The sequence below is a fragment of the Bicyclus anynana genome, chromosome Z (assembly GCF_947172395.1).
Source record: "Bicyclus anynana chromosome Z, ilBicAnyn1.1, whole genome shotgun sequence".
Classification (NCBI taxonomy): Eukaryota; Metazoa; Arthropoda; class Insecta; order Lepidoptera; family Nymphalidae; genus Bicyclus; species Bicyclus anynana.
Genome location: NC_069110.1, coordinates 7351270 through 7374920, shown reverse-complemented (window position 1 = coordinate 7374920; position 23651 = coordinate 7351270). Strand labels below are relative to the sequence as shown.

The 23651-nt window shown below is 35.8% G+C and overlaps 1 protein-coding gene across 1 annotated transcript in view; it reads left to right on the top strand.

The window, feature by feature from the left end:
• Positions 1-212: 212 nt before the first annotated feature.
• The window catches only part of LOC112053030 (uncharacterized), a 71325-nt gene continuing 47886 nt past the window's right edge, over positions 213-23651 (top strand). The window contains exons 1-9 of the mRNA XM_052890736.1: positions 213-627; positions 4955-5093; positions 8057-8209; positions 8845-9083; positions 10231-10307; positions 12975-13107; positions 14877-14937; positions 16406-16516; positions 21392-21722. Of these exons, the coding sequence (XP_052746696.1) occupies positions 4971-5093; positions 8057-8209; positions 8845-9083; positions 10231-10307; positions 12975-13107; positions 14877-14937; positions 16406-16516; positions 21392-21722 (1228 nt within the window). The 5' untranslated portion in view covers positions 213-627; positions 4955-4970. The remainder of the gene's footprint in view (positions 628-4954; positions 5094-8056; positions 8210-8844; positions 9084-10230; positions 10308-12974; positions 13108-14876; positions 14938-16405; positions 16517-21391; positions 21723-23651) is intronic.

The following is a 23651-nucleotide window of genomic DNA, read 5'->3' as shown; positions in this document are numbered from 1 at the left end:
TTAAATTTACTCATTATCAACATAATAATATATCAACGTAATATTTTGTCTGTATTAAATATAGACTTTTGAAACATATTACAACATATAATTTCTAAATTATTAAGAATTTATATTTTTAGGGGGACAACTCAATAATTAAGGCGATTTAAGGGGTTTTTGACACAAACTTTAGGGATGAATATTTTGGAGAGTTGGTAACACTGAATTAATGAAGGGTAAACAGTTCTTATTACAAAATAAATAAAATGCTCGTTTAAAATAAACCTTTTACAGTGACATACATCTATGGAGTTTCCAACTTTTGGGCGCTCGCATATGCTAAGATTTAAGTGGGATTGTGGATTACATTTTAATAATTTTTGATTTTACACGTAAGGGGTCCCTTTAGTACGGGGCCCTGTATTAATACGGGTGATAAGGCGGTAGCTACGCCCCGATTTTCAATGTCTTGCCGGCAGCATGCAGCTCCAATTTATATTTTATAGTGTTATGATCTGTGGAGTGGTTAACGCCCTGCGCCATTAGCGCTGTTATTGATTTTGAATTGAACAGTAAAAATAAAAATAATTTTGTGCGATCAAGAGCCTGCGTTAGCCAGCCTGCCTGTGGTTCTACTTAAAGCAGGTAAATAGTTATGAGGTAATAGATACTGGTGGTTAGTAGGTTTTCAAGGATGTAGATCCTCAATGTCCTTGAACAAAACTCTTAAATACAGATATTTTCTCCTTGATAGGTACCATTTTGAACCAGTCCTCCCGTAATCATATGATTTCTAGTAATATCATAAAGAAAGTGTGAAACAATACTTTGACTATATTTTAAGACATTGTGCTTGCAGTTGGCACTTAGAAATAATTTAGCTACCCTCAAATATTGTCTAGTCGGCGCGTTGGAACTATCGATCTATAAATATCGCTATCAATATAGACATATTCCAATAGTTATTTACTTATGTGACATAATTAAAAATCAGATTTTGATGAAAATACCTAGTCATGATTATTGATTTTTCAAGTGTATTTGGAAAATTATTGCCCCTAGGACACAATTTTGCGTAGTTATATTATTAGACACTAACAAACAACACAATGCTAAATTTAAGATTCAGATCAATTACAAATGACCAAAATTGACTGACATTTTTTGAGAGGGATGAAGTCGCACATCTATATTTATAAAAATGAATTGCTGTTTGTTAGTCTCGCTAAAACTTGAGAACGGTTGAACGGATTTATCTTATCTTGTTCTTGAAATGTTCGTGAAGGTATAGGGAAGGTTTAAAAAATGAGAAAAATTAAAATAATTGTCGGGAAAACCATAGAAACAACCCTTTTATATTTCCCATACAAATGATTAAAGAGTCAGTTATAGATCTTAAGGGTAGGGGTTGTGTAGGGGTAGGGATAGGGAAAAATTGCACATAAGTCAAAGCGAAGCTTGATTGGGGCTGCTAGTCAAAAATATATAACACCAATAAAAATATTCTGTCTTTACACTACACACAACTACATAGCAATACACACATTAAATTTTTACACAGGCTAACAGACACATTGCTTAGACTATCTCCAGAATATTTGATTAAACGATTAATGTTTTGCTGTTCTGGCTGAAAAATCAATTAATAATTTTGATATATATCTTAGAAATTTAGTAAATTTAATTGTTGTTGGCTGAATAAATCCAGAAACTTAGAAATATGTACTTACAAATTAAATGTCACTTTATCTTTTAGTAAACTAGAACTTGTTGGCGTTTTTCACACAATTTAACTACACAGAAAGGCTTTTTTATAGAGCTCTTTACACAGTTGATATTTGATCTTTGACAGTGGAGTAAGGGTAGTGAGACTAATGACTGAGATCAATCACATTATAATGTAGAAACCCGGGCAGCATAAATTTAAGACAAAGTTCCCTATATTTTCAGTAATAGATTTTTTATGTTGGATAGGCTAGTGCTTGATTACAATCATGCCTGATGGAAAGCAATGATGAGGATCTAAGATAAAGCACGCTTGCCTAGAAGATGCCTATTCACTCTTGCCTTAAAGGTACTTAAATTAAACAACTCTATCACTTGCCTAACAACAAACAAGCTGTCTGATAATAACCAATACCAACAATAAGAAATATAATAAACACATTTAGGTAATACAGCTACATTCACCAAACAACCAGATTGAATGGCGATGAGCCATTTGCCATTAGAAAAAATATTGTCTGCTCTCTATACATAGAGACACATTGAGAGATTGTGGTAACTACAATAATGTTTAGAATCTCATTATTTTGGTGGTATAACTACATGAAATTTCAAGATTTTCTGAATTTTTTTATTACCTATGCTGTAAGCTATTGCTTCATACCAATTTTGAAGATTCTGAGTTCACAGAAAGAACCCTGTAGATTTTGATTTTCTTGCAAGTTGGAAGTTGACCATACCCTAAGATTTAGAACTCATATCTAATAGCAGTGTGCTAAAGCCAAACTAACTCTAATGCAATGTAGAAGGGCTGTGGGCAGAACCTGGGATATATACAGCTATTATTCTTCCTAGAGTTCTGTATGGAGCTATTGTTTGGTGGCATAGAGCTGCAATAAAGTCAAACAGCAAAGAACTAACTACGGTACAAAGGTTGTCGTCTTTGATAATCTCAGGTGCTATTAGGACAACAACCTTACAGAGGTTGTTGTCCTAATCCGCTGGAGGTCCTTTTGGGACTATCCTTTGGACCTAGGAGCTAAAAAGAATGCATTAGAACAATGGTATAGAATGAAAGTGTCCATACAGTGGAAAGGTAATTTCATGGACAAAGAACACACAGACATAGATAAAGTCTACAAACTATCAATGATAATCAACAACAATGACCTTATCAAGAGACAGCGCATCTTCGATAAGAAAATATAGAGTACATATAGGATCAAAAGATACGTGGCAGATAGAAACCGCCCATGAATGCAGCATAGTGTGTTACATAGATGGATCAAGGCGGGAATCCACAAAGCTCAGTGGTGCTGGAGTTTTCTTCAGCATCATTCCAAACAAGGACCAGGCATTCAGTCTAGGCAAATTTGCAAGCGTTTTCCAAGCAGAGACATACGCCATTATGGTTTGTGCCTTCGGTTTAATGGTCTTAGCAGATATAGAAACCAAAAAAATTGTTATATTTATAGTGATAGTCAAGCTGCACTAAAAGCGCTTAAAAAAAATGATACCACTTCAGCCCTAGTAAGAGATAGTAAGAGAGTGTAAGAACATATTGAACTCTCTGGCTGAAAGAATTTAAGTGACCATTGCCTGGGTTGCTGGACAATAATGGAACTACGGCAATGAAATGAAACAGACAAACTAGCTAGGATGGGAGCGGGTCTCGAGTTCCTAGAACCAGAGCTCTGCTTACCCATCCCATACACAATAATAAAGTGGGTTATTGAAGGAATCACAAAAAGAGAATTAAATACACGATTGAACAGCTCGACAATATGCAGACAAAAAGTCGAAAAGGTTCCTGAAGTCAATTTGACAAGAAGAAAACATAACAACTGCTGTTACATAGCAGACCCAACATAGCACTGGTAGCAGGCATGACAACTGGACATTGTCTGCTCAATAGACATTTGAAGATAATGAAAATCATAGAAGATTCATCATGTCTAGGTTGTGGTGAGGAGGAGACCAGCTATCACTTTATAGCTGAGTGTCCCATGTTTGTGCTGGTAAGATGGGAGTTACTAAGTAAGGATACATTAAATTAAGTAGACCTGACATCTCACTATAGGGGATATTGTTAGGTTCACAAAGGCTACAGAAAGATTTGAGGGGGGAACACTTTCGAGGCACCAGTGAACCTGTGTCCTTTTACCACGGGAATTGGGTGGAATGGTCCCTAATTAGAACTGATCACCCATCTGGCCTCGTCAGACGTCCCCTCTATAATATATATAAGTTGCAAGTTTCACATCTCTTGATTGTGTTTAAATAGAAGTTTAATTTTACTCCAGTTTAAAGGTATTATAGACCTAAGTATTTGATATGAATTTATATTGAATACCTCTACTGTTTCATGTGGTAAAGGAAAATGTTTAAAATTATTAACAATATTTTTATTATATGACTAGCGGACCTGGTCATGCTTCGCTTTGACGTATGTGCACTTCTTTTGTACCCCTACCCTAAACTACCCTACTTCTACCCCTACCCTACCCCCACCCTAACCCTACCCTTTATGGAAATGTAAAGGTCTGCCTGTTTTTACCAGTGCACCCCTTCTACTTCCATAATCACCACTGAACATTATTGGCTACCATTCTTAAACCATTAGTTGGATCATAGGCTAACAAACTTTTAGCGTTTTGGCTGATTTGGCTATGAAAGGCTTTCAATATAAATAGAACAGTAAGAAAGTGACTAACTTATGATGACAAATTGACTATGTGACACAATATTATAATTTTTTTTTTTTTTATTCTTTACAAGTTAGCCCTTGACCTTACAATCTCACCTGATGGTAAGTGATGATGCAGTCTAAGATGGAAGCGGGCTAACTTGTTAGGAGGAGGATGAAAATCCACACCCCTTTCGGTTTCTAAACGGCATCGTATCGGAACGCTAAATCGCTTGGCGGTACGTCTTTGCCGGTAGGGTGGCAACTAGCCACAGCCGAAGCCTCCCACCAGCCAGACCTGGACAAATTAAGAAAATCTCAATCTGCCCAGCCGGGGATCGAACCCAGGACCTCCGTTTTGTAAATCCACCGCGCATACCATTGCGCCACGGAGGCCGTTTACATTACTGTACTTATTAAACTATTGTAGCTAATATTAGTTTTGTGTACTGTCAACATTTTTTCTATCTTTAATATTACAACTTGTACTCGTAATATAAGTGGAAGTTTTAGAATTTTTAATGTACCAACTTTGTTAATATTTTATTTCCCCTTGTGTAGGTACTACTAATGGAAAATGTCCCTTAGACAAATGAGAAAAATCAATGGGAGCTTCGCTCCCAATATTATTACATTTGAAGACTCTGAGTCTGATGAAGAGGACAACCATTATTCCACTGTGTTTAATACTTTTGATGCGGTAAGTGTTATTATTTAAATTATGTTTCTTAGACAGTAAAAAAAGAGTAAAACCTAGTAAAAACAAATACGACACGTGAGTGATTTAACTCTTGAAAAGACATCCTTCCTTTTTTTTAAACGACTTCAAAAAAGGAGGAGGTATGTTTTTTTGTATGTATGGTTACCTAATTACTTGAAGACGGCTCGACCGATTTAAATATTTTTTTTTTATTTGAAGGGGTATACTCCCGAGGTGGTCCCATTGTCACCATTTTAGGATCTGATGATGGGATCCTGGAGAAATCGAGAGGAACTTTCAAAAATCGTAGGGGCAACTATAGCGTTTTATATTTTTTCAAGCACTTTAATGGAATGATGGTCTGGAGTTGATCTGATGATGGAGCCGAAACACACACTAGGGAACTCTTTAACGGTGTACAACAGTTACCTTGTGTTTGGGCTTAATTGATATGTGTCGATAAGAACTTTCCACCTAGATGGGTTGTGACTATCATTGGGAGTCTGATGATGAAGACGAAGGACAAGTACTGGAACTCCTCAACGGTTAACAGTAGCTACCTTGTGATTGGGCTTGATTAGTTAGTATTTATGAGAACTTTCCACCTAGATGAGTTATTACTGACATTAGAGGTCTGACGATGAAGACAAATGACAGGTACTGGAACTCCTGAATGATTTACAGTAGCTACCTTGTGATTGGGCTTGATCGATTCCTATTGATGAGTTTTTCTCACCTACATGGGTTATGAGGTCGGATGATGAAGACAAGGGACAGGTAATGGAACTCGACTACTTTTTACAGTAGCTCCATTGTGATTGGGTTTTATTTATTTGTATTGATCAGGACTTTCCACCTAGATGGGTTGTGACTGTCATTACGGTCTGATGATGAAGACGAAGGTCGGTTAATGGAGTTCCTCATCTGTTTACAGTAACTTGATTGGGTTTGATTTATTTGTATTGATGAGGACTTTCCAACTGTCTATATGTGTTGTGACTGTCGTGTGGCCTAGTCATTAATTTGTTTGAATCTAAGTCAGATGACGCTATTCCATACAATGTTTTATCACGACTCATACCAACATACCTTTGGCGCTAGATCAATATCTAGGATGATTTCACTAAAAATGGAAAAATAACAAGTTTTAATAAAAAAAAATTCAACTGACTTCAAACTGATCTTCATTTAGAACATAATATGATATATATATATATATATATATATATATATATATAACTTAGTACGATGTTATTTTAGTTTAGTCAGTATGTTTTATGTTTTTGAAGTCGGTTGAATTTTTTTTATTAACCTTTTTTATTGATTCAATAGTCAATATTCATTTATTTCAATTAGGCTTAGTTTACAAGCACTTTTGAAATTTCAGTTCTTAATATTATAAGATAATGGTGATAATAGTTAGTCGAAAACTTAAAAATAAATTTACGAGAGTTCCAAAGAGTCCACAACAAACTCAGCCAGGTTTTTCTTATTTAGTTTATAACCATTTAACAATAGGTGTATAAGTAGACATTTCATTTCCAAGCTTTTTTTTTCATTGATTAAAACTATAATACGACTTTTCTATAAGCTTGCGTTTGATAAAACTTAGAACTTATTGAAAGACATAAATGACATATATGGCTGCTTCTAACCACAAAATTTCCCCACAACTCCTTTGCTCATAGTTGTCGACTGATCGCACGAGAATAATACAATAAAAAAGTTACCCTTGATTTTTTTTAACTAGCCATAGCCGAAGCCTCTCACCAGCCAGACCTGGACCAATTAAGAAATCTTCAATCGGCGCAGCCGGGGATCGAACCCAGGACCTCCGTCTTGTAAACCACCGCGCCACAGAGGCCGACAAAATACCTTGCACAATAGTGTAACGAAAACAAGTTATAGTTCTTGATCTATAGATAATACTATCTACAAAAAAGTCGTGCAATGGTCTGCCTGTCTGTCGGTCTGCTTGTTCACGATAAACTAAAAATATACTTTCATAAAAATGTACTTTCATTGTTTCACCAATAGATAAAAATGTTCATGAGGAAAGTTTTGGAACGATTTTGTATAAATTGATTGAAATACTAACTATAACTATGGGCCTTATTAGTAGGCTTAAAGTCACTTGGCGGGCGATGGAGCGAGCTATGCTTGGAGTTTCTCTGCGTGATCGAATCAGAAATAAGGAGATCCACAGACAAATCAAAGTCACTGGCATAGCTCAGCGAGTCGCGAAGCTGAACTGGCAATGGGCAGGCCACATCGTCGACAACTCACTAGGTGGACCGAAGAGATCAAGCGGCTTGCAGGGAGCCGCTGGATGCTGGCGGCTCGAGACCGTTTTGTTTGGAAGTCCATGCAAGAGACCTATGTCCAGCAGTGGATGTCCATCGGCTGATAATGATGATAATGATTGAAATACAGAGATAATTGTTGGAAGAGACAAAAAAATGTTAAGCGGGTGCGACCAACAAGATGATCTTGTGAAGAGATATGGCGGCGCAATACTACTGGCTCTTCCATTGTGGTGGTATGCAAGAGATGACACTTGAACAACTCGCACTATTCCCCTTGACTGGTCACATGCATAATCCCTTAGAGATATAACAAAAACGTGTATTGATGGAATATTCCCATTACTGATCAGCGGCGAGCAATACAAGCCGATTCCCGCCAGTTTACCTTTGAAAAATGCAAACATATATATTCATTATTGTAATGAGTATGTATGATCTTAAATTTATGTTTAGAAGTCCCTACAAAAGGCCTATGTCCTGCAATGGACGTGCATCGGCTGATATGATGACGATGATGATGAGATTGATGTGTACTTACCTTCTAGAAAAATTAAAGTTTACTCGCGATTTTTATGCAGATCAAGTTGCATGCGTCCATAAGTATAAAATAATAATTATAGGAAACTGTATCAAATATTTTTTTATTTTATTGAACAGTTGAAAATATCTTCGGAATCTGAATCAGAGGCCGAAACACAACATGAAGTTGATGAAGCAAACCGTGATATTCACGAAGAAATAAAAAAAGACAAGAAAAAGAAAAAAAATGGGAAGAAACGCAAACATGTCAAAAAAGTGAAGACTTTTGAGGTATGATTAAAAACTACAATAATATTTGTTTATTTATTAATTAACTAGCGCTTCGCTTTGGCTTACCCCTACCCTACCTCTACCCTACCCTACCTCTACTTTACTTACTTACCCTTACACCTTTACCCTACTCCTGCCCTCAGTATCCTATAGCCGTCTCCTGGTTCGAAGCTACCTCTTTTCAGTCAAATCGGTTTAGCTACTCAAGAACGTGTTATAAATAGTGTAACTAACACGACTTCCTTTTATATATTACTAGCGGACGCCCGCGACTTCGTCCGCGTGACATTTAGTTTTTCACAAATGTCACGGGAACCCCTACTTTATCCCTTGGGGGTAGAATTGATCAAAATCCTTTCTTAGCGGATGTCTACGTCATTAAATCAGGATCATCAAAATCGGATCCAGTTATTTGGGCTGTATTTTGAGCAGTTTCTAGGAGGATAGGAATATTATAGTTATAGGAGTATTATAGTTAGGAATATAAGTTTCTAGGAGGATAGGAATATTATATATAATAGGCCAACCCAGTAATCAAACTGAGGAGCTTGTGATCCAAAGACATACCCTTAACCACTGGACCAACAAAGCAGTTTAAATCTAATAATGTTAGGTATATTAAAATTATGTCGCAGGAAGAGATAGATTTAATCCTACAAGAGATTAACAAAAAACATGGGGAGCCAGAATCAGAGCCACAGCCAGAGCCACAGCCAGAACCAGAGCCAGAACCAGAGCCAGAACAACAGACGAATGAATCGAATCAAAAAATTATACCTATACAATTATTTACAATCAATAGGAAAAACATTAATGCCAAAAATGAAGAAATTAGGAGACTTGGTCCAGAAAGGTATGAAAATGGTAGAAAAAAGTAAATATAACAAATAACATATAATAGTGAATGGCCAATATGTTGTAATACCTAGAGTGGGCGTGATTTTCGGCCAACGTGGGTGCGTTGCGGCATTTTCCGTAACTTTTCATTGACCATTTAAAGTATGAGTTTAGCATTTTATGAATTTATTTTCTCGTGAATTAGGTAAAGTACAAAAAAATAAATGATAAACTAGCACATTTATTGAACTCTCACTTTAGGGAATTTTGATTTATCAAAGATTTTGGACAATGTGACATTTTAATAGTACATTATGTTATAAGTGCGGTAAGTTGAAAATTACAGTCGAGGCGATATTGCAGCTCGAGCCGTCGGCGAGAGCTATTAGAAAGGAAGCAGGGGTTGTAATTATCAAAGCGCACTTATGTCATACGACGTTTTATATCACATTCGCGAAGAAACACACTTTGAACACCCTTTCTGAAAATAAATTTCCATCATTGCTTGTTTCCTTCGGTTTCGTTCTATTTTTCGGGCACGAGGCTTAGTGTAGCCTTTTTACGCTACCTTTGGAAACGGTGTTGAATTAATAAATTCATCACTACTTGATATTTTAAAATTAAAACAATGCAGCGAAAAGGAAAAAGTGCTCAGAAAAATGTTTACTTTTACACAGACAGCGAAGTGCACCAGTGTTTTTTTTTTAGACAAATGCACCAAAACCAAAACCAGTTTTACTAATAAAGTAAAATAATATTTTTGTGTTTCTAAAAATAATTTAATTCATAAAATGGTGAGCACTTTTTTGACATAAAAATGATGATAAAGGTTTTGTATTACATTACGTGTGCATTTTGCATTACATTACGGCACATGTGCGTAATGACATACATGACGATATTGAAATTGGTGAATTATGATGATTATGATTATACATACATATATATATATATATATATATATATATATATATATATATATGATGTTATGATTATGAAAACTATATATTTTCTACATCTGCAGGCTATGCTTTGACAAAATAGTTTACATATAAGTATGTCCACCGTTGACTGCACAGTGAAAAGCTTCTAAAACGTCCTCCTACAGTTTCATTCCTCAAATGAGTTACTTCGTTTAATCACTAATAATTATAAATGTTCAATGTTGACATAATTTGTTTTAGGAGAATACCCAGAAACCAAAAAACGATTGTAAAGCATCAGATCACTGAAATTGCTAAAGTAAATACTACTTGCAAAGGTAAGTTTATTGAATATTATATAGTGGTGACAGGAATATCTATGACATTAATTTAAATCACATATAAGGTATCGTGTTAGGTATAGCTTGGCAACTTCGTTCGTAACACTCCGTAAAACCTACGACTGATGCACGTCACTTCCGGCACGCACGATTTCACACCCGCGCAGACTTCCGCATATCATGGGAGTGTTATCGACGAACTTGACAGACTAGTATGTACGCCAAACTTTATTAAATATTATGTAACGTTATTACGATAATATAAATAGGAGTTTTATACTAAAACTTTATTATCTACCAAAAATAGGGATGATGACAGTTTTTTAAATTGTATATAAATTAAGAGTATACTAATAGTAAAGCAATTTTGTAAAAGCAACAGGGTATCTGCGATCATTACTTTCGGAGCTACAGGGATTTAAAGAGTCATATTTGCGGCGTTGCCGCGGATTCCTGAAAATCGCCCCATACAAAATGGCACGAACTAATGACGTCGTAAGTTAATGCGCGTTCAAACAAAATTACTAATATCTTTGTTATTTGTGCGTTTATGTTTATGGTTCAAATATTAAAAAATGTCACTTTTAATGTAAGGAAGTTAAAACTGTATGAATTTTCATCTAATTACGATAAAATATTTTCAATAGATTTTGAAATTTTATAAACTCATTTATTTTGCAAATATCCAGACAATCTTTGCTTTTTATGTATAAATTAGTTAACATGAACCCTATTTACCCGAGTGTGTCATAAAAATCAATATATTCAAACCTAGTCATCATCCCCATTGCCGCCTCAACACCACTCCACTGCTTTAAAGTAAACAAACAAAAATTGCGACGTTGACAATTTGGGCAAATATAGTTGAGCCAGAGTAAAGATATATAGAGTATTCCGACTCGGCCGTATTTTTTAAATAAATACCTACAGCGGCGCGGTACGTAAACATTTGCCAAATTTGTGTTTCCATTTAGTTTTGTGATAGTAAATATAATTTTTTATATAAACAAATAAAATACTTTGTAAATTGTAGTAAAATAGGAAGTGATCAATAAAAAAGCGTGTTGTTTTTGAAGGGTGGATTTAAGTTAGGCTGACACTACGGTCAATGATCTTGAACGATTGGTCGTATTCATATATTTATTTTGGTGATGCCATCTAGGTATTACCTCCACACTCCGTGAACAAATAAAAAACCGGCCGTAGACGGGTAGGGTTCCGTAGATTATGTTACCACTTTAATCCCTTATGTAATGCACAAAAATACCGATAACGATACCTCACACTAGGATATACGATAAAAATTCATACTAACTTGGCATGTAGGGAAGGAAACCCAAAAACATTTTTTTCTAATTTTCTTTTTACCACTTTATAGACGTATATTAAATATATACTATGACCAAATGTCATCTTTCTAGTTGCAACAGATAGAGTAAATTGTATTTCCATTTCAAATCGGTTCAGTAGTTGCGGCGTTAAAGAGCTCTTTTTGACGGCCTCCGTGGCGCAGTGGTATGCGCGGTGGATTTACAAAACGGAGGTCCTGGGTTCGATCCCCGGCTGGGCAAATTGAGATTTTCTTAATTTGTCCAGGTCTGGCTGGTGGGAGGCTTCGGCCGTGGCTAGTTACCACCCTACCGGCAAAGACGTACCGCCAAGCGATTTAGCGTTCCGGTACGATGCCGTGTAGAAACCGATAGGGGTGTGGATTTTCATCCTCCTCCGAACAAATTAGCCCGATTCCATCTTAGACTGCATCATCACTTTCCATCAGGTGAGATTGTAGTCAAGGGCTAACTTGTAAAGAATAAAAAAAAGGAATAAAAAAAAAAGAGTAACAAACGTCCAAATAAACTTTCGCGTTTATAATATTAGTAGGGTTATAATATCGCTAAATCTAAAACAGCAGTCATGTTGCCGCTTTTACCTTCAGATCACTACACACACATTATAAAGGATGTTGTACATACATTTTTTACATTATTTACTTTTGTAAATAAATTAAATTCATACAATATTTAAATTAATTTGTTTTCTTTTTATGTTTTCTTTTATTGTGAAAGAATACAAGAAGTAATAAGTACATTAACATATTTTAATCCGATGTTATAGCTTGGCAAATTCGTTCGTAACACTCCCGACGCCCCGCGCGCACGACTTCATATCCGCGCACTAGACTTCACACCCGCGCAGTCATTCCCCCGTCGCCCGCATATCATGGGAGTGTCATTAACGAACTTGGCAAGCTATAGCGATCGTGTACCTGACCTACCTATCAGTAGCGAAGGCTGACATTTTCTAGTAAGTAACCCGTTCATGTGTTTTTTAGTCTGAATGACCAAGCGAGTTTCATATATGTACGAGTAAGTTCTTATAGATATTATTAATATGTTCTTCTTTTTAGCTGCGTTTGTAGTACAGATTGTAGAACTGATGTTGTAATATTAGTACCTATTTCGAGCGTACGAAATACATTATAGTAATGAATATATATGTATGGATTTTTAAAAGGTAACCCGACAGGAATCGTACTTTTAGGACCCATCGCCCCTGCTACCTATTCATTTTATGTCGCATTCCTGGCACCACTCGATATACCTTGTATGCGAGCTTTAAATTTTAGTGTATATGTTATTCTTGTAATATATGTTTTTCTTGCAGGCATTTATATGACGATCGCAAAACGTTCGGAGGGTATCACATACTTCGTATACAACCACACCAAACAATATCAACAAATGCATGCCGAGTTTCTAAGAGACGCGTACCGCAACGCACTTTATGAGGATCCGACGTAAATATATCAATTTTATATTCACCATCGATCCCCTATTAAAAAGTGGATGCACAATCAGCGACCAAAAAACATCCCCACTCAATAAGTGCCAAACACAACTTCTTGGCACTAATGTCAAGGTTAAATTTGCTCTGAATTTGGGAATTTATTGAATATTGGATTATATTCTAAAACTGTCAAAGCAAAATTGGCCCGTTTTTATATTTTATACATGGTTGTGCATTCTTTTATTATAAGTCAATGATATCAATTTTTATTTATACCACTGATAAACTCAGGGCTTCCAAGTCAGGATCTCTTAACCCGAAGCGACATAGAGTAACCACTGGATCATAAAAAAATATTAAATAGGTAGGTACCTACAACGATATTTTATACTACAGGTATCCAGGTAGGGCTTCAAAACTGAAGCGGGCAAATGTGCATAATTGTCTTAATTTCATTAAGTCGCTTATTAAATAACGAAAGTTATTTAAACATATAATAAATAAATGATGTCAACAATATCGAATTGTGTGTTCAGAATGTAAAAAATTACATACTGGAACCTCGGATTAATGGAAAATTAATTAAAAATGTCTAAGAAGCATGTTTTCTAATATAATTATGTTCGGAGGAAAACATATTTATTTTGTAACTAGATCTTAAATTGTGTCCCATATATCGCATCCATATATTATGACCCAGTCAAAACTTATTCATTAATAATTAATATCATGTAGTAGCTTACTAGTGAAGTGCAGAGTGCCAGTTGCAATATCTCATCGATATCGAGAGTCTTAGCATTAGGATTACGTATTTTAAAATGCAAGGATAGAATATAAAGTCGTGTTGGATACTGCGTGGGTGTGAGGTCATACCCCCTCCCGGCCCGCGCGGACCATCGGGAGTGTTACGAACAAATTTGCCTAGAGCTTATTAGGTGTCAATTACATTACCCTGGGTCAGCTTCGATACAAAAATGCCCACCCTTTCAAAACATTTTAACATTATTATATTTTTTGACAACTGTCATTTTGGTTCAACTTACTTGCTGTGCGGATTAACTTGACACCTGGCTCGAATGTTATTTGTATTGGTGTTTGTTTGTCAGGTTAATGCGCACGAGTTATATATAGATCAATGATTGGCGTTTCTTTCACATCACAATAAACTACACTGAACCACTTTTTCACCATATATTTATTGCTAACCGCTAGTTAATTAGGTATATCTAATTTGTAACAAGTTGAGGCTGTAATATTGAGCTTACACATATACCTTACGTACACTATTACATTTAATTATTTTTTTTAATATAAGCTTAATCAATGATGTTAGAATAAAAATAATGTGGTAGATAGGTTATATAAACCACATTCGATGTTTACAACTGGCACACAAAAATCATTTCAGCGGCGTTGTCGACGACACGATGTCAGTGCGGCGACTGAGATCAGGTTTGCTAATTAGCATAGTTATGACGTGCCATTTGCTGTCCGTGTATAGCCTATCTATCTCTTGTTTCTTCTAACGTCATTGAGCTTGATTATATATTATTGAATGACTAATGTCATACATGACATGCAAAGGGACACTGAATATCGAATTGCTTTGTTTCGTATCATTACAAATTTTTAATTATGTTGTTCTCTTTTTGAGAGATTGCAACGAATGCTACTAAATGTATACTTTTTCTGACTATGGTGTTTGCGCCCGAAGCGTTCCTTTTGTACCATTATGTATTGACATTTGACATAAAATGAAAGTACAATATTTATTTGCAGTATGTTCTCAGACTACTTTGAAGAGTATACTGAAGAAATGCACATTGAGGCTATGCTGTTGGTTAGTATATATTATGCTTATTGCTATTTATAGCTAATTATTAGAAATTAAATATCTGCTATTAGGTCATCATTATCAACCCATTTTAATAACCTAAGTTTAATACAAACATATGCAGGAAACTAATAAGAAAATAGTACATTATGATATAAGTGCGGTAAGTCGAAAAAACAGCCGAGGCGATATTGCCAAGGAAAGGAAGCAGAGGCTATAATTGTCAAAGCGCACGTATGTCATACGACGTTTTATAACACATTTGCGAGGAAACTTTGACCACACTTTCTGAAAATGAATTTGCATCATTGTTGTTGTTCTTTGCATAAACATAATAAGATGATGTTTTGACGCTTGTCATTTTTACACAGATAGCGAAGTGAGAACATTTTAGGGAAATGCACCAAGAACAACCAGTATTACTAATAAAGTAAATTAATATTTTTGTGTTTCTGTTACAGATAAATTGTTGTAATTTATTGTGAAAATTATTAAAATTAAAGAATTAAATGTTTATATATTTCCTTTTGATGTTTTTGACGGCCTCCGCGGCGCAGTGGTATGCGCGCTGGAGGTCCTGGGTTCGATCTCCGGCTAGGCCGAATGAGTTTTTCTTAATTGGTCCAGGTCTAGCCGCTGGGAGGCTTCGGCCGTGGCTAGTTACCACCCTACCGACAAAAATGTACCGCCAGGCGATTTAAGGTTCCGGTATGATGTCGTGTAGAAACCGAAGGGGTGTGGATTTTCATCCTCCTCCTAACAAGTTAGTCCGCTTCCATCTTAGATTACATCATCACTTACCATCAGGTGAGATTGTAGTCAAGGGCTAAATTGTAAAGAATAAAAAAAAGACTGTTCGAGACACGTGATATTTAATTTCTTAAAATGAACACAACTGAAAAGTTGGAAGTGCATGTTCCGGATCGGATACGAACCCACACCTTCCGGAATCGGAGGCAAAGGATATGAATCAACAGGGCTATCACGGCTCATATTAATATTATTATAAGTATACTTGTAGATATATTTACCTACTAGTATATTTATTAGTACAAGTATCTAATTAGGTATACTTACAGCTGCATAATTATCAACAAAGGTGTATCTAGCCAATTATGGAGTTTTGTTGATAGCAAGTTCGAAGGGTCCTGCTGGCCTATTCCCAGAACAGGAGCCTTAGCCAAGTGACACGTCGATTCTCTTTCTATAAACGCTAACGCTTCGAAAACTAACAACATGTATGGGAACGACAGATCCGATTGACAACTTGATCACGAGACTTGTCGATAGCAAATATCATACATTTTTCAATTATCGAAGCGTTAGCGTTTGTAGAAAGAGAATCGCCGTGCCACATGGCTACAGACCCTGATTAACTATGAACGGAACCGACATTGATAGGAACGTAGTGAAAAGCGGATTCATATTCTGAAAACAAGCTATTATTTTTAATTATTTTCGACATTTTTTTCAGGCTTTCGTCCAACTTTGCGGAGAGCAATCATATGATTCTGCTTGGGATACTATAGAGCGTATTATTTGCCATTTGCAGTATAGGGCACACCCAGACTTCAACATTCTCAGCGTAAGTTTTATTTTTCAACTTAGTTTACTAATCTTTTTGAAGTGAAAAAGCTTCTTTACCCACGTTGGGCATTTTTGGTAGGGACAATCTTATGGGTTCACGTCACAGCTATGCTGTGCGTTTTATACACTTTTGGGATAAATCTATACTAATATTATAAAGCTGAAGAGTTTGTTTGTTTGTTTGAACGCGCTAATCTCAGAAACTGCTGGCCCGATTTGAAAAATTCTTTTGGTGTGACTATTGAAACAAGATATACTTTGCAAATGTGTTTTAAAAAGATATTATAATATTTTTATCTACTGATCACTTTGAACGTACCACTATATTCATGAGGGTTGGAATTGTTCCCCAAATTTATATAGGAGCAACTTCAAAATATATCTACTCTTTCTTAAAAAAAAAAGAAATTATCAAAATCGAATCACTCCATATAAAGTTATGCTTGGTTTTACATTAATGTATAAACAAACTATCATTACATAAAAAACAATATAAATATTTTGTCCCTGCACCAAAAGGTTTCTGATTTAAAATAACATATCTTATGGGTTCACGTCGACGACATGCTGTGCTGTGCGTTTTATACACTTTTGGGATAAATCTATACTAATATCATAAAGCTGAAGAGTTTGTTTGTTTGTTTGAACGCGCTAATCTCAGGAACTGTAGGCCCGATTTGAAAAATTTTTGGTTTTAGAAAGCTCATTTGTAGAGGAAGGCTATATATATGATATAGGCTCTAGGATAAGCATGAAGCTATTGGAATGTCTCTCAAAAAGTTCAAAGTGTTTATTAAACGCAAGCTTATGGGAAAGGCTTATAATACTGTTAATGATTATATTAATGATAAAAAAGCTTAGTATTAAACTGTAATATACGACTGAGTGTTTACTTTTGAATAAGTTTGTAAAATGGTGGCAAACAAAAAAAAACCTTGGCTGAGTCTGTTGTGGGCTCTTCTCGGACCAAGGCGCGTTTGGAACCCTCGTAACTTTTATTTTAAGTTTTCGACTATTATTACCACCATCAGATTAAATTAAATTATGACATAATCTTGACCTTTCAAAAGTGCTTGTAAACTAAGCCTAATTGAAATAAATGAATATTGAATTATATATTATCCCGTATTATCATGGGAACGGGAGCCACGGGGGTGAAACCGCGCGGCGTCAGCTAGTTATGAATAAATAAATACCCGAATCCACGGCTGTGGATGCATAAAGCAGGTTCACTAAACTGCGCCTCGCGGCAGTCCGTGGATCCTAGTGGCCAGATACATACTTGACTGTTTTTTTTTATTTATGAATTACTGTAATTCAGGGACTTTTCAATTATTTAATTTTAATTTTTTTTTTAGTTATAGTGCACTGCTCAATCTGATGGTCCTACCTGACGGTAAGTGGCATCGCCTATGAACAGTGCATTAACTCGCAGGATACGCAAAAATCACACCCTTCATCCTTCAAGGGATAGTACGCGGCCTACGAGTATAAGTTAGCGACGTACGTCGAGCGATAGCAACACGTTGATGCATTATGGCGGAATTATATTTGTCTGACGTGTCGTGTCGTGACGCATCAGAACAGAATCGGTATCATACATTTTGTATGCGGCACATCAGAAGCCAACTGGGCATGTTACAACACATAAGTGTAAACGTTGTATATAAAGTGTATGATTCCGATTTGGGCGATCAGACGTGGGCTTTTTTACTCACGATCTCGGGGACGCCCGGACTGATACACTCAGGTCAAAACACCCTTCCCGAACGGCCCTCTAAGCCCAGTCCCTGTCGTTACAGTCCTCTAAGATCAATTAAACTAAAATGAACAGAATATAGACTTGTCATCATTATTTTATTATAGAATAATTTAACTATAATTTCACACTGCGAAGTTGAGTGCTAGTTTACTGTCAAGGAATGCCTTAACCCTACGTCCACTGGTCACAAGTCCAGGGTCCCTGAGTTTTTCTCTCTGTCACACAATGTACCCGGCACCTGGATGGTGAATCCATAGAATGCTAAGATATTGGTCCAATTTTTTTTTAAAGAATGTTTGATATAATATTCTAGCCAAGACAAATAGCTAGAATACAGCATAATAGGAGATTCGTTAATGGACTTACTCCTTCTGATGACCCATAACTTCTAGCCAACAGATGAACGGCTGATTGTTGAATGACAGATTGCCGAGTAGCAGTATAAGAGAAAGGAGAAAAAAAAGAATATTTGATATATCTTTTAAATATGACCAATATTTCCATTCTCCTCCCAGTAGTCGAGGATAACTGTATTAGGAGTGTGTTCGACAACAACCCAATGAGGTCCTCTAAGGTCCGAGTCTCAGAGAAGACGCTTGCTTCTGCCTCCGGGCCCCATCAGGCGATGCTTCTGCGCTCGCCTAAACCCTCCGGTAACGCCGCTGAGGTCCCATAAGGAACCTAACGCACTTACACAATCAGAAAAAAAAAGATTCTGTTCTGATGCTTCACGACACGACACATCAGACAAATATAAATTTCGCCTTTACAATCGCGTACGATAGAAGGTCGGTCACATTTAACTTGGTAATAATTTTTTGTTGACTAAATAAACTACGTGAATAAAAAGTTCATTGTTAGAGAATTCAATTACAACAATGACCATTTTTTAATGCGGATTAATTCAATTATATTTATTTTAAAATGTCCTTAAAATCCTTGCCTTTATTTTTTCAAGCTGGGGGTCTTAGGGTTCTTGCCTTTTTATGCCTTAAACCACACGCAGACATGTGACAAACACATTACGAGAAATACTCAATTATCACTGTAAAGTCTTTTCAATCTGTGTTAGATCATTCATAGATAAAAATACGAGTACATAGATTTGCTGTTAAAAAAATAATTGCTAGAGCGTGTGGGGGTTTTTTGTATGCCCTCAATGTTATTGTTGGCAGACAATTTTTTCGTGTATTGAGTTTTGTTTGAGAAAACTCTGAAGAGTTTTTTGCTCTTCAACGTTACAGTTTCAAAAAATATTATTTAATAAAAATGTGCAGTTATGCTGAATTGCAGTATAACTGGCTGTAAGACCCGTAGTACTAGTTTAACATAAATAGCTATCATGTATATGGCATTTTCGTCTCACATTATATACGCTAGTAGCATGGACTATATACTTTAGACTAACTGGACTGCGAACTCCCGACGCGCGGTGTAAAAACGAGCCAAGCCAAGGTAGTAGAACGCTGGTGTCTTTCTCTAATAGGGTGACATATACTAGTATTTAGAATTGATTTTAGTATTTATTTATTTACTTAGCATCCATGCACTTATAAGCTTAGCATGCATGATACATGGGGCCCTGTCAGGGCATTGCTAAAAATTATAATGTTACATGCAATATAAGAGATAAAATATTTACATATAATATGTAATACATTTCATTAAAACAGCGGAATGAGCGGAACATTTATAGATATATATTATTAAAATGCATATGACAAACGCTATGACAGTTAACAAATTGACAGAGAAATGACAGTGGAAAAAATAATGTTAAATAACAATGTTTTCTTTTAATTATTTTGATTATATGAAACAAAATATTTTGAAACATTGCAATGTTAACTTAAATTAATTATAAATAAGCAATAAAACATGTGTATTAAGATGATTTCTTACGAAAAGTTTTTAATGCAGAAAAAACATTTTTAAGGCTGACAATATGAAAGAACGAGACACCGCATCTCCTCGAGCTTCCTTGTCAGGTCGGATTTGCCACTCTTTAAAGTCCAAATTAAAATAGTTTTAATAAACTTATTAATAAAGTTCAATTTCGAATCACACATTTTTCCAGTAAGCTATCCAGTTTGTATATAAAATCCTTGCATGCTAGTAGCGAGAGCGACTCCTTAGTTACCCTCCACGCCATAGATGAAACACACCACAGATAAGTAATTTATTTATTGTTAAAAAAATAACATTGTTAAATGGAGCTAATTTGAATTGAATAAAAAAATGACAAGAAACAGACTCTCTTGAGTAATTGTGTTAGTTTTCAATTTAAAACTCTACAATAGATGAATTAAAATTGAATTACATAAGTATTCTCCGGCTTTAAAAGTAAAAAGGTCGATTATATATGATTTGCACTTGGTCTGGTCACATCTATACTAATAAACTATATACTAAAAAGTTTGATTGTTTGCTTGAACGCGCAAATCTCAGGAACTACTGGTTCGATTTGAAAAATTGTTTCAGTCTTAGATAGCCCATTAATCGAGGAAGGCTATAGGCTATATATTATCCCCATACTCCTACGGGAACATGAACTACGCGGGTGAAAGCGCGCGGCGTCAGCTAGTCTTGTATGAAAGTGGCCGACCTCTTTTGACGCCATTATTCGACCGGGCACCTATGGAGCATACGTCTAACAGTTTAATTTATAATTGTGACCTGCGAGATGATCGCCCTTTTTTGGTTTAACTTGTTGGGGTTTATACCTAACTAGCGGAAGCCCGCGACTTCGTCCGCCCTTAGACCTTAATCCGGTCTTATCGCAAAACCCTTTTTTAGCGTATGTCTACTAACTTTAAACTAACCGCCCTGCCAAATTTCATCGTTCTATGTCAAGCGGTTATAGAGATTACGTGTTGAGTGACATTTCGCTTTTATATACTCGTCTTTTGAAGATAATTTGCCTGCCATTAACCTGAAATGTCGATGTTACGTCTCAGGTAGGTACGTGTAACTACTTCCCCGGACGTGGTTCGTCACACGAGCTTTGCTAACATTATTTCTTTATTATTCTACAAAATACACATTGAAATTAGGCTTAACCATAGTGAAACATAAATTGTAAAATTATACATACTTATGTATTATTTACAGAAGCAGCACCGACTGGAATTCATTTACACAGAGAATGTAATATTTCATATTGCATTCTTACTATACAGTCACGCTCTGAGCATCCGTGGATTCCATCAAACAGCCTTAGAAGTGGCCAAGATCATGCTTAACCTAGATCCGGCGGATCCGTTGGCTGTTGTCATAATAATTGATAAATTTGCAATTTTCGGAAAAGAGTATAATTGGCTGATAGAAACAGTAGACGCAGGACTGTTGATTCGGAGATGTACCGGCACGCGTGATTTTAAACTGTTGAATATTGAGTTCTCATATGCACTGGCACACTATCATGTGGCAATGAAAAATAAAGGTAAGTAAATTGTTTATTTCTCAGATTAATCAATAATAGGCAGATAGAGCATACGGAACACGACGGTGTCGTTGCCGCTCAAAATACAAAAATAAAAAACGAATACATTCTCGAGTCAGTACGACATGAGGCGTCGCATCAGTGCCGTTTGCTGTGCGCTCTATCTGCTTTTTATTCTTTAACCATTGTTGCCCGCGAGTATTTTATCGAAAAGCCCGTCTGCGTTGAAGAAACCGACAGTCAGGGAATGCGGTTTTAATCTACCGTTGTGAGCCATTTAAAAAAATCTTTATATTCCTCTATCGCGCGGATCATGATACTGTGCTCGCCTATTGCCCTTAGTTTACTCTATATTTTTTTACATGTCACGTAACGGATACGATGGGCGACCGGTCGTCCTTTTAGGAGTCAAGTATCATTGTTATAATGAACCACGACATCGTTTTTGATTAGTTTTTGTCGTCTCTGTGATCACTTATACTACAGCCTTTCTTGATGAGTACTGTTTACCAACAAACAAATTAAAAATGAAGGTATAAATCACTAGTCATTTCACACCTAATAATAATTATAATTAACTTGTTCTTAAATTAATAAAAATAAATTTGATTAATAAGCTTAGAACAATTAAATATGGTTAATATATTTCATATATTACTAGCGGACGCTCGTGACTTCGTCCGCGTAAAAATCGATGTCAACTTTCAACCCCTATTTCACATACTATTTTGCAAGTTTTATAACTTATACCTAATAAATAGTCCACTTATAATTTTATATTTACAAATGTACCTAGAAAAATTAAGGACTTTCCGTACAAACTTTCTACCCCTACTTCACCCATTTCGTTTTCGCGACAAAAAGTATTCTATTATCCTTCTACGTATTATGGTCTCAAATCGTCTTAAGTATCATTTGAATTCATTATGTAGTTTCAGCGTGACGCCCGGTCAAAAAAAAGGCAAACAGACAGACAAAAAATAGAAAATAGGCTTCAGTATCGATCTCCTACCACTACCCTAATCCTACCCCATTTAAAAAATGTGACAAACTTACAAACTTTACCTCTATATAATATTATAAACAAACCATACATCGTTTAAAATAAATAAGTTATGAAATGACATGCGTTTTCTACCTTCATTTCTAATTTATTTGTTGGTAAACAGTACTCATCAAGAAAGGCTGTAGTATAGCAAAGTTATTTCAACGCATGACCTTGACTACGTCATTTTACACAAAGTGGCAGTGATATTTTGTTTTCGTTTCGAATTGATCGTTAAAGAATAACAAACATCCAAACTACAAGACAAACTTTCGCGTTTATAATATTTTTTATTATTATTATTATTTTATTCTTTACAAGTTAGCCCTCGACTACAATCTCACCTGATGGTAAGTGATGATGCAATCTAAGATTGAAGCGGGCTAATTGTTAGGAGGAGGATGAAAATCCACACCCCTTTTGGTTTCTACACGACATCGTACCGGAACGCTAAATCGTTTGGCGGTACGTCTTTGTCGGTAGGGTGGTAACTAGCCACGTCCGAAGCCTCCATAGCCATACTTGGACCAATTAAGAAAATCTCAATCGGCTCAGTCTGGGACCGAACCCAGGACCTCCGTCTTGTAAATCCACCGCGTATACCACTGCGCCACGGAGGCCGTCATTACTAGGATTATCCAACTTACTACAGTACCAGGCCTCCCTCCTTATAGGAAAGTCTCTCCAATGTTAACTAATTTATACATAAAAAGCAAAGATTGTATGGATATTTGCAAAATTAATAACATTATAAAAATTCAAAATTTTTTATCGTAATTAGATGAAAATTCATACAGCTTTAGCTTTCTTACATTAAATGTGACATTTTTTAATTTATGAACTATAAACATAAACGCACAAATAACAAAGATATTAGTAATTTC